This window comes from Pseudophryne corroboree, chromosome 5, assembly GCF_028390025.1.
Source record: "Pseudophryne corroboree isolate aPseCor3 chromosome 5, aPseCor3.hap2, whole genome shotgun sequence".
NCBI classification, from domain to species: domain Eukaryota; kingdom Metazoa; phylum Chordata; class Amphibia; order Anura; family Myobatrachidae; genus Pseudophryne; species Pseudophryne corroboree.
In genome coordinates, this window is record NC_086448.1 from 508,774,653 (window position 1) to 508,787,496 (window position 12,844).

The 12,844-nt window shown below is 43.3% G+C and overlaps 1 protein-coding gene across 2 annotated transcripts in view; it reads left to right on the forward strand.

The window, feature by feature from the left end:
• Positions 1 to 12,844, forward strand: part of EXOC2 (exocyst complex component 2) — a 546,170-nt gene that overhangs the window by 500,093 nt on the left and 33,233 nt on the right. For both annotated transcript variants that reach the window (XM_063923055.1, XM_063923056.1), the window contains one exon: positions 4,401 to 4,542. In XM_063923055.1, the coding sequence (XP_063779125.1) occupies positions 4,401 to 4,542 (142 nt within the window). The remainder of the gene's footprint in view (positions 1 to 4,400; positions 4,543 to 12,844) is intronic.

The window sequence follows — 12,844 nt, forward strand, 5'->3', positions numbered from 1 at the left end:
GCTGTGAGGCCAGGAAGGCCCCAAAGGAGAAATTTCAGCTAGGTCGATTTCTGCATCCTACAGTCAGAGGTGACTATGGGCCTAAAATTGGGTTCCATGAAGGTCCAGATTTCGGCTCTATCGATTTTTTTCCAAAATAGAACTGGCTTCACTGCCTGAAGTTCGGACTTTTGTTAAGGGAGTGCTGCATAGTCACCCCCCGTTTGTGCCTCAAGTGGCACCGTGGGATCTCAACGTGGTGTTGGATTTCCTGAAGTCGCATTGGGTTGAGCCACTTAAATCCGTGGAGCTACAATACCTCACGTGGAAAGTGGTCATGCTGTGGGCCGTGGCGTCGGCCAGGCGTGTATCAGAATTGGCGGCTTTGTCATACAAAAGCCCTTATCTGTATTTTATATGGATAAGGCGGAATTGAGGACTCGTTCCCAATTCCTTCCTAAGGTGGTATCAGTTTTTCATGTGAACCAACCTATTGTGGTGCCTGCGGCTACTTGGGACTTGGAGGATTCCAAGTTACTGGACGTAGTCAGGGCCCTGAAAAGTATATGTTTCCAGGACGGCTGGAGTCAGGAAAACTGACTCGCTATTTATCCTGTATGCACCCAACAAGCTGGGTGCTCCTGCTTCTAAGCAGACTATTGCTCGCTGGATCTGTAGCACGATTCAACTTGCACATGCTGCGGCTGGACTGCCGCACCCTAAATCTGTAAAAGCCCATTCCACGAGGAAAGTGGGCTCTTCTTGGGCGGCTGCCCGAGGGGTCTCGGCTTTACAACTTTGCCGAGCTGTTACTTGGTCGGGTTCAAACATTTTTGCAACAGTCTACAAGTTTGATACCCTGGCTGAGGAGGACCTAGAGTTTGCTCATTCGGTGCTGCAGAGTCATCCGCACTCTCCCGCCCGTTTGGGAGCTTTGGTATAATCCCCATGGTTCTTACGGAGTCCCAGCATCCACTTAGGACGTCAGAGAAAATAAGATTTTACTCACCAGTAAATCTATTTCTCGTAGTCCGTAGTGGATGCTGGGCGCCCATCCCAAGTGCGGATTGTCTGCAATACTTGTTTATAGTTATTGCCTAACTAAAGGGTTATTGTTGAGCCATCTGTTGAGAGGCTCAGTTATATTTCATACTGTTAACTGGGTATAGTATCACGAGTTATACGGTGTGATTGGTGTGGCTGGTATGAGTCTTACCCGGGATTCAAAATCCTTCCTTATTGTGTCAGCTCTTCTGGGCACAGTATCCTAACTGAGGTCTGGAGGAGGGTCTTAGTGGGAGGAGCCAGTGCACACTAGGTAGTCCTAAAGTTTCTTTAGTTGTGCCCAGTCTCCTGCGGAGCCGCTAATCCCCATGGTCCATACGGAGTCCCAGCATCCACTACGGACTACGAGAAATAGATTTACCGGTGAGTAAAATCTTATTTTTTCACTTGTGTATCACCTTTTAAGCATACAGTAGCTTTTGCTTCCTTCTTATTAACACTCACTAACACTTTAGCCTCTTGCTGGCCCTTGCCAGTTTGTGGGGAACCGCACCCCAGACTTAGACTCTGTATTAGGAACCTCTAGTACTCAGAGACATGTTGAAGTTGTTCTTGGGGCTTACCTTATCTTTGCAAATATATGCAACTGTATCTCTGATTTATCTACCACCATGTAGGTTTAAAATCCTGTTGCTGATGTCACCCAGAGTGTTTTCTCTTCAAAATGTTGCAATGTGGGACCACAAGGTTCTGGCTACTCCCCTGATTTAACTAAATTTAAAAAAAAAATTGTGGCCAATATCCTGTCTAAAGTGACTGGAGATTGCTGTGCGATATTCAAATGTTTCTTTTTTGGGGGGTTTTGCGTACGTCATGCCCAAACTGACCTAGATTTCCTGCGAAAAGTGGCTAAACCTACCTAAACTAATGGGCTCGAAAAGTGCTGTTTAGGTGTCCAAACAGCGACCTTTTGTACATTTCAACTCGCCACCTCAGGAGGCTGTGAGCTGAAATGTGTGTGCCCGCAGCAAAGCGGAGCAACAATTGAATTGCTCCCACGTGCAGCATGTAGTAGCAGCTGTGGGGGGAAACCGTTGAATTCCCCCCTAAGTGTTTTGCTAATTCTGCAGAAATATTTATTTATTCTTAAAATGCCATATAGTTGCAGCTGACATTGTATACAGCGGTATGCAATGTACTTCTCTTTGAGGCATTCGGTATTACTAACCATTACTAAATATATAAATGTTTATAAAAATTAATGGATGGGCACTAAAAAATTTAGTTACAGCAACAAGCTGTGTTGAACAATTTATTCTGTAAGCAGATAATGATCGCTGTAGTGAGATATTAACTTTGTTTGCTACTCACTTTTTTGATAGCTAATGATCTCTGGGGGCTCAGAAGGTCTGCAGACCTTCCTTTGTATCAGACTCCAGGCAAGAAGACCTGTAAATGCACCCCAACATGTCATGATGCTGGTACAACAGTGCTCAAGCATGACCAAACACATTAGCACATAAAAAAACATGAAAAACCACGCCTAAACAACCAAAAAGGCCAGTAAATGCACTCCTGCACCCCAACATGTCATGCTGCTAGTACACCAGTGCTGAAGCATGACCAAAAACACATTTTAGCACATAAAAAAAAACCATGAAAAACCATCCCCAAACACAAAACACCACTAAAACCATGCAGCAATAAAAGCAGGACCTTAAAAATACACACCTGTACACATATACATACCCCAAACACACCCAAGAAGCACCACATGTACACCTCATGGCACCACCCCACCACCCAAACATTACCTAAAAATGTTGAATTTGCTCCAAAAAGACTCTCCTCCGGGTGGCTGAAGGTCTTCTGTCCGTCCTGGATGAAAGTCTGCTGGGTGTGTGAACGATACCACAGCAAGCAAAGCCAAATTGATCACTCTGCAGCTCCTCACTCTGCTCTGCAGGTTCACATAATGGCTGCTGAGCACGCAGCAAACACGCCCACTTATATGATTCCAAACGGCGGAAAGTCGAATCCAGGCCGCCCACTATTCGACGATTGGTCCGTTTTCGACTGGAGGCGTGTCGAATCGGTTTTGGATTGAATATGTCGAATTCAGTGTCCCGGGTGGAGGGTTTCGGCTAGCGAATAGTGTTGAATCTGAAAACTGACGAATCCACTGCTGGATTCGACACCAATATTGAATATACCCCTATGGAGGTTATGTACAGAATCCTTGAAAAGTTTGCAAATTCATGCGTTAATGAGTTATCAGGTTATTGCACATGAGCACGTATAAACTGTGTTGCTGTGCAGTCTGAAAGGGCCCAGGTGGAATAATCAGAGTCGAGCGACCTGGTATTCCAACTCTGGTAGCGAGCAGGGTTGAACGCTTGTTCAACTCTGTTCGCTGTGCTGTCTGAACAGGAAAGCCGGGTCGATGCGACCCGTTTCCCGTTCACAGTGTATTATGGACAGCAGCTGTGAAGGGGTGAAGGCGGTTGCACCTGGGAAGCTTCTGGGTGTGACCCGCCATTGGCGGTCTGAAAGGGGTATTAGGTTAATAGAATTATCCTCTTAGAAAAAGTCTCTTCTGCTAGGGAAAGACCAGTGTACAAGTATGTGATATAGGAGAGAGGCACTTATGCAAAGGATTGATAACACCTGCTATAGATGCATACTGTACAAGGGATACTAATATTATCAGTCGTCTTTAGGTTTACTTTGAACCCCACAGATTGAGCTGCACCAATACCTGGTTTTTGAAGTTGGTGCACAGAAAACTATCGGCACTACAAGGTTTTTTGTCAAATATCTTTGTTTTCAAGATACTGATTGAATATGGTAACATGGCATAAGCTTGTTTCATGTTAGAATAACGTATGCTGATTAAAGTGATCTTTCTTGAGTATATGCCAATGCAGCAGGTGGAATTAAACTGATTTTTTATTTATATTTATTTTAAATTTTAAGTTTAGCATGTCAGTCTATGGTGTTGATTTATAACAACCTAATGCAGTAGTAAGGCAAATACCAGATTACACAAAAATCCAATTTGATGCTATACTGTAAAATGTGTTATTAAAGTGTTTTTATTAATATAACATGCTGTTTCTAGCCACGTGTTTTGTATGAGTACAGTCATTCACATCTTGTACTTTTGTTTGGAATATTTGTTGTGTGTACCCTTTACAGACGGAGCAGGGTCCTCCAGTTGTAAGTGCAGCGTGTTGCTGGGTATTTCCACCTGATTTCCCCAAATACTCCAGCTCACCACTCGCGTACATGCATATAGCATCTTTAAATGGGTATCCCCAAGCTTGTGCTTACAGACCACGTAATGTTATTGCCACCACACGTTTACAGAATTAGCAGAGGGTCTGTCATAACGTCTAATTCTGTTTGTTTGCCAGGCTAGCACCGAGTCTCTGATGGAGCTGGACCAAAGGTTATTTGAAAACTTTATTGAAATTAAAGCTGATCCTATTGTTGGGTCTTTGGAGCCTGGCATTTATGCTGGATATTTTGACTGGAAAGACTGCCTAACTCCTACAGGTAATTAATTATATTTAATACTTACTTATATGTTAAGGAAGTGGTTCCTAAACTTTCTCGGTTAACTGTCACATGATTAGCTGCTTATGATCCAAGCAGAGTGCAGGACTACCAACTGCACATCCGTCAGACCTCTCCCTCTTCTCCCCTGTGAGTTAGCTGTGGGGTATCGTTTGGGAGTCACTGCTTAAAGTCATTGTCGGCAGAAACTTATTTTGTGATATTTCTTTGTGGGGTGGGGGTGTGATTAACAGAGTTTGTTTTTTCATTGTAATACCAGTACTCTGTGACTAGACGATTTTTACAAAGCCCAAAAGCACCATATAGTAGGAGACATCCCTGCCTTGTGTCCCTTGTGTTTCTTATTGATGCCAACTGTGTACCCATCTCATAACTTTTGGAATTCTACATTAATTTGTTAGAGTATATGGTAAAATGTATGCAAGTACTCCGAATCCAAGAGACAATTGGCAGATTTTAACCTATGGCATCAGTGGGAGATGTGATTTCTTAATGGCTTCAAGCGTCGCTTAGTTTGGGGGGAGGTGGTTAAAAAAGCTTTTGCTTTAGACTAGTGAAGGATAACTTAGTTGGCATTCCACCTTACTGTACGAAATACACCTTAATAAAACATCAAAAATCCTGTGCAAAATACTGTAGTTACCACAACCTAATGGAGGACTTATTCATTTTCTGATCATATCCTTTAACATTAAAATCAGTAGCAAAATACTCTTAATTTATAATTGTTTTGTAGTTTTGAGGAGAGGACTTGATGTAGTCTTTTGCCACTGTTTATTACATGTTTCACCGTTTACTCTTAAATGAATTCATGTAGACGTCACTAATGTATGACCCATATCAAGTAGTGTTTACAAGGTACTGTATATGTATTTAGCGTGAAAGATTAGTCCCACAAAAGTTCCACTTCTCTAGAGTTAGAATTCCTCTGTACCTTTCTGGTTAGCTGAATTGTACCTCAAGTTCCTGTATATGTCTAAAGAGATCTTATTTTTACTCTGTTTCTCCTGAGAACTGTACAGGTCCTATCTAAATATTTTCTTAATGTGTTCGTAAAGTAGTGATCCATGTCTTCATATGTTTGTTTAAATGCATTTTGGCCCATTGTTTCTTGGAAATGTTTATAAAACAATAAAATACAGTGCACTATACCCAGTAGAAACACCATTTCAGTGCAGAAGGTCCCGACAGCAAGTGCACATGGTAGGAAGTTTTGGAGCATTGGTGTTGATGTATCAAGCAGTGAAAACAGTGGAGAAGTTGCCCAAAGCAACCAATCATTTTATAGAATGTTCTTGATAAATGCTTGAAGATGATTGTTAAGGCCAACTTCAGCACTAGTCCACTTCCCCAATCTCTTTTTTTCACTGCTTGATACATTTACCCCATTGTAATCAAGGGGTTCCATTCACCTCCTTGTTTATAATTATATGCGTTTAGTAATGTTTAAAACTGTTCGTTAAATTCACAGCTTATTATGTCATCATGGTACATCCACTTTGTTAGGGTAGTGTGTGGTAGGATGAAGAGCCAACTGGATGACCTACTCTCTGGGAGCTCTCCCGGGAAGTAGGGAAGTATGCCTTACTTACAAGTTGACATAAACAAGAGAGTATGAATAAAAATGCACCTCCCAGAATAGTTTAGATCAGGAAGCGATAGCTGGTCCAGATTGGAGTATGTTAAGTGGCATCTTAGGTATTTATGTGCTCTTAAGTGATTGTGCTATACAGTAGGTGATAAGTGCTTCTCGGCAGAGCTGTCGCCCAGACATTCCATGGAATAGCACATGGGGATAGGCGATCTGCTGCAGAAAATTATCCACCACTGGGGAGCAGTCAGCTTGGACAGTGTGCGATTCCTTGTAGTTGTGGATGTAGAGCTCAGATGAGAATCCCCCATCCTGCACCATCTTCTCTGGTACTCTGTTACTGCCTAAACTGACATTAAATTGCAAGTGATATCATTTGTGCTGAATTTTATGTTTTATTATAACTATTGTTTTTCTAATTTACTTTAATTTCACAATTCATTTATTATAAAAAATGTAACACATACTGTGCAAGGCAATGTTGTCCCCTCCTAAAAAGTTTCTTTTATGAAATGTAGTGAAGTGTGGAAGTCTAAAACGCTAAAATGTCTTTTTGTTTAGCACTGGATATTAATGTGCATTACAATGTGAGTATAAGAAGTATTTGCTGCTATATGATGCTTTTTTAGCGATTTGCAAAACCCGTAGTTGGTCTTTTGTAGATTAAATATGGTTTGCCCACAAAGAACATACATGCATGATCGAAGCATGAATGTATTGTGGCCATTGGGATAAATCAGGGGCTATATTTGAGGCCCCTGAAATCTAGCAGGCCATCGATCACTGCCTATTACTTTGTTGAGTTGTGATGTTTGCAGAAGTGCATCCTAGATCTTTGTACTGGTGCCATGCTGATACCTCTCTCCCAGTCCACTTGTAGTGTTTTATTTTTGCTGTGTCATAAATCTGAAAATTGCTAACTGTGTTACCATCACTATGCATATATGTTCACTTTTGATACATGAATGATTATTTTATTCAGAATTAATATGCACTTTTTTATTCAATGGAAAGTGCTGAGCGGATCCACTATAACCACATCTTACCCGCATTGGCGAAACCTCTGCTGCTAGCTGTGTGTGTACCAGGATATTGTCTGCTTCTTAAAACTGGTATGCTTTACAATAAATGGGGAAACAGGAAAAGGTGTAAATCATGCAATTGTTTTGGAAAATAACTGATTTTACCAATCCGCTTTAAAAAGTACCTGTTTTATTTATAACACGCTTTGATCTAATTTTAGTGCTAACAGTATCTATGAAGCAATTGCTAAAAGCAAGAAATGTGGTTTAATAAGTGGGTATGTTCCAAAAAGCGTTCCAGAATTGTGAGTTAAGTGTAGTACAGTAGATCAATTGAGTAGCTCAAGACTTGCAAGCCCAGATACCGTATGACATTATACTTGTCCTTTCTGAGATCTTTTATTATTTAGATGAATTATCTCTTACCATTGTGAACGTGTTTGTAGTTTCTTTGGTTGGTTTTAGATCCATCCCCCGGCAGCATCAATCTACATGGTACATATGTATGGTTCATAGTGGGTGATTGCTGTGGTATATAGTCACAGTTTCACGTACACCTGTGTTGCTGTATGTCCTAAGCGCATTTCTTCCTGTTCTCTACATACCCAGTTTTGTTGGATCATTTGAATAGAACCATGAAGTTACAATGGTAAAAAAAAAAAAAGACAACTTTTTAAACATAAATATTTAATGCCCAGTGCTTTGCATGTTTGATAATTTACAGGGCAGGGTTTTATGTGCCTGCATGTACATTCATGCTGCTGGGACAGTGGCTTTGACTCTGAGGTGTACACTTACGCCACCGCAGCTGCCAATGTGTACACAGCAGCTGTGCAAAAATATGCAAATGCTGCAGCCACCTAGATGTGTATTGAGACTGCCACCGGCTGCTTTGCAGGTCCCAGAGCATTACTAGCAGATCAGTCGATTATCAGGCTTCTAAATAACCCTATGGCTGTGCAGCATGGTCGCAGGAAGTGAGACGCCAGAGCCACTGCTACTGCGTACGGGATCGAAGATGCAGGCTGAGAGATGCCCCAAAAACGGTCTGTGACATGCCTTTTTTTTTTTTTTTTTTTTGCGGCTAGTCCCTGACTGTCAGTTAGTGTGTGCACAGTGACCGCCACCGGCAAGACCATCGCACCACATGCACTGAGAGACTCAGTCACATGCACATTTGGTATTGCGTGCAACTCTGAATCTGGCCCAGTGTCACTAATAACACACCTAATAAAGAGTAGCCCTGTACCTTCACACTGGCAATATATAGGGGGGGTATCCAATTAGGCGCAACAAACGGGGAGTTTTCATGCTTTTTTTTTATTGCCATTTGTTTGCCTGATTTTTTTTTCTTTTTGTTATTTTCTTTTTTTTAATTTTATAGGATCCGCGATAAGTTGTGGACCCATGTGTTTTCGCAACCGTGATCATAAAAAAAAAGGCTTCTTATATTGGACTAGGTGATTCATCGCGCCCTACGGGCGCTCTTCACACCGTCGTAAGGGACTACGCCCCCTTAACCCTTGCACGCCCTTGTGGCGTGCAATATTTGTATTGTATGGAGTATTACCTCCAATCATAATTATGTGAGTGGTTAAATATTGCATGGACAAAGGGCGTGCGATGGTTAAGGCGTCATGGCCCCTTGCAACGGCATGAACAGCGCACGCAGGGCCTGATTAATCACCTAGTAGGTGCTGTGGTTGGGGGAGTGGCGGGGTACAGGGGAGACGCGGATGGAGGAGGGGGTGGGGGAAGGGCTGGTGCGGTTGTGCCGTGGGTGAGGGAGGGGCTGGTGCGTGGGTGCCACGGTTGGGGGTCCGGAGCCACCGTGTATGCGGTGGTGCCGTGGGTGGGGGAGGGGCAGATGCAGTGGTTCTGCGGGTGGAGGAGGTGGTGTGTAGGGGTGCCGTGGATGGGGCCTGGAGGTACTGCGAGTGAGGGAGGGGCGGGTAATGCTTCTCCTGCTTCTCCTGGAAGCAGCTAAGCTGCTATCCTCCCTTTGGCAGTGGCTCTCCCGGAGACTCACACAGCAGCCAAGCAGCCAGTCACTATTGTTAGCGCCAGTGTCCCAACGCGCCACATTACAGGGACGAAGATGCACTCAATAAACTACAGCTTCCAGCAGGCCTCAGCGCCGGAATGCTTTGGCGCTAAGGGCTGCTGGGAGGTGTCATTTATTTAGTGCGTCTGCTTTCCTGTAATGCGGTGCGTTGGGACACTGGCGCTAACAATAGTGACTGGCTGCCAGAACTGACTGACTGGCTGGCTGAATCAATGTAAAAGGTGTCACCTTTAAATTGATTCAGCGTCCAGACATTACCCTCCGCGATATCACCCACTCTATCCATTACATTAGCCATCTTGAGGCTTCCAGACCGGCAGCCCAGGCGCTGTATTGCGGAGTCAGGGCCTCTGGGGACCTGGGTGCAGCTGTGGTGGGGAGGGACATCTGTGACATCACGCGCAGAGGATGCTCCGGGGCTCAGAGTATGCAGCGCAGGGAGGGCTATGAAAGCCTTCCGCTGCACCGCTTTCATACACATCTATGCCGGTGGCCGCAGCAGCTTTCGTTCCACCTGCGCTGCGGTGCTAGAGAGTGGGGATTGTTGATGCCGGAGGGGGCAGGCGGACTGACAGCAGGACATAGGATGCTGCAGTAAAATATATTTTTTTTCCCCTATCGACAGCGCAGAGACTTGCTGCAGATGCAGTGACATACCCTCCAGCTGTACTTTTTTGGTAGGTACAGTACCTTTTTTTTTTTATGGTCTGTACAGATTTTTGGCTCTCCAAACTTCCATTGAAAGTATAGGAAAAGGGGCGTGGCCACGCAACTGTACCCATGGCCAGGCCCCCTTTTCGAATTTGTGGTGATTTTATGTGTAAATTGTTGGAGGGTATGTTGCTGCAGATGCAGTGAGCCTATTTTGGGGTGTGGACCTGGAGCTGCAGCTCCATCAGCCCCATTGTTGATCCTGCTCTCGGAACACACAGCAGCCAAAGGGCAGAGCCTCCCATTGGATGTAACCTGTGTGGGAGGGCGTTTCTCACCCAATCAGCTGTGGACTAGGTGTGATAGACCTGCTGATAACCCAATGAGAGCTCCTAGCCACACCCAGCGTTATCCACACAGTCACAGAGTGACAGATCTCGGCTATTATATAGGAGATTTGGTGTCGCCTGCCTGAGCGGGTGAAACACAATCCCTGATAAGTGCCGGCATCAGGGCTAATAGTAAAGCCTCAGTTGAGGTAATTAGCCGTGGAAATTTACTGCACGTAATGGGAGCCTGCCATAATTGGTTGCAAAATATATTTCATAGATATATTTGTATATATTTATTTATTTATTTTCTTTTGCATACACTCCCTTTTACACAAGGGACGTCATTGCCAAGCCATGAGTTCTCACAGTAATTTGCTTTAATCCATACAGTAGTTGCTAATATACTCAATTCATCAAGCCATTCAGATCACTCATTCATTCTCTGGTGGCAAAAAGTGGAAAAAAAAACTGTTTATCAGCTGCTTCATGTTCTAGCATCCAAGCCACAGCCGTATAATGTTTCCTTTCAGGGAGGGGGGGTTGGGTTTTGTTTTTTCTTTTAAGCAGCCGCACCACAAGCATTATACAGAAGAGGGGAAAGCGTAACATGTAATGGTTGTGACATTTCTTCTCCATTACACACTAGGCATCTTCCCTTTCTGTTTATTAAATCGGGTATTGATTGAGATTTACTGGAAAGACAACAGAGAGAGGTCGAGCAATCAGTAAAGTTGTTATTCTTATTATTTGAGTCCAGGGGAATTCCCAGTAGTGATGTTTGTTACAGACAAGTAGGCGAGAAGTGCTGATATTGGGATGTGTGGGTGGGGACACTTCACTCAGACATGACGTCATGACATACAGGTAGCAGCTCTGACCACCTATTGAGTAAGTAGATTTTAAAGGTTAGGGAATTCTAGTTGTTTAAGTGCCAGGTGAACTTAAAATGCAGTTATTAAAACAGTGTTATAGTTTCATTTCCTAGTTCCACAATAACAATAATATCTTCAATGTATTTTTAATGTATTATGGTGTGACTGGTGCTAGAACTAGCAGATCATCTTTACTACAATGATATATTACACAAAGAATATTCAAAATAATTCAACAGCTAGAATTTAATTCTTGTCCAATGCCTCATTATAGTATAAATGAGCGGAGTTGTTGCTTATCTTGTTCGTCTACAGTAGGTACTCGACTCAATTGCAGCCAATTTCAGTTTTTAACGTTTATGAAAAAGCATTTACTACTATCTCTATATAGGCTCTACAATGCATGAGAAGCATGTGTAGAAAGAAAACAATGTGCTTTGAAAACCTGAACGTTACTGTAATGCTTGTAAATGCTAGCCAGTGGTTCTCAAACTCTGTCTTCAAGGACCCCCGGCAGTTCACATTTTGCAGGTTTCCTCACAGAATCACAAGTGAAATAATTAGCTCTACTGTACCTGTGGATCTTTTAAAATGTGTCAATTAGTAATGAATACACCTGTGCACCTGCTGGGTGACATGGAAAACGTGAACTCTTAGATTTCCTTGAGCATACCTCCCAACTGTCCCGATTTCAGCGGTAAAGTCCCACTATTCAGACACTGTCCCGGTCCCTCCCGCGGGTGACCGTGTCCCGCGGGCGGGACAGTTGGGGGAGGATTTGATTATCCGCTGCTCTGCAGCAAGTGATCTCTGAATACTGTAGGTGCCGTTCGCACACGCAACGCATTTATTCAGTGCGGGGAGTAAGCCAGGGGCTGCCCAGTTGAGCAGCCCCTGGCTTACTCCAGGGGCACGCCTCCAAAACAAAGGAAAATTGATCCTCGGCGTTTCTGGATGTCCTGACTCACAAGAATCAAAAGTTGGGAGGTATGCTTTGAGGAGCAAGTTTGGGTACCACTGCACTAGACGCTACTGTTTTTCAAAATGCATGCACAGTACTTCATGCCAGACAGAGTACAGTATCTTATAGCCAAAGTCATGCAAATTGTTATGTCATATTGTAAGCAGAGGAAATATCAGTTTTGATGGAAAGTCTGAAAAAATTATATAGGCCTAATAAGAATAGCTTTAATACTGAAGATAAGAAGACAACATAGAATAGAGAAAATATTACAAATATGTATATAGCAAATGTATATACGATTTAAGCTTATTGTATAATGTGGCACAGCAGTTACACTTGTTGCCTCATAGCGCTAATGCCACGGGTGGTATTATTATTATTATTATTATTATTATTATTATGAACACATAGGGCCTGAGTTAGACTCTACAGCATCCATGTGTGTTAGTTTTGCCAGTATTGTTTCTGCAGCTTTATGCGTCTGCATGTGCAAGGACTAAGCCACCCATTATCAGTGTCTTTAGATGCTGGAATGCCACTTGGTGTCTCTTTAGGTGTGATAGTCGGCTGCACTATCAGCCCCACGCTTCTCTAGGTGTAGATTCTCCATTATAGTATTTGCCTCCAATGTGAGTGATTATGTGCCTGATCAGTGGCACACCTCCTACACTCCCATAACATATACCATTTTCGTGTATCTGATTAGCCACCTCTCAGTCACAGCCCAGGAACTCCCTGGACAGTTCCACTTTATTTCAACTTAGATGCATGCAAATACCCACGC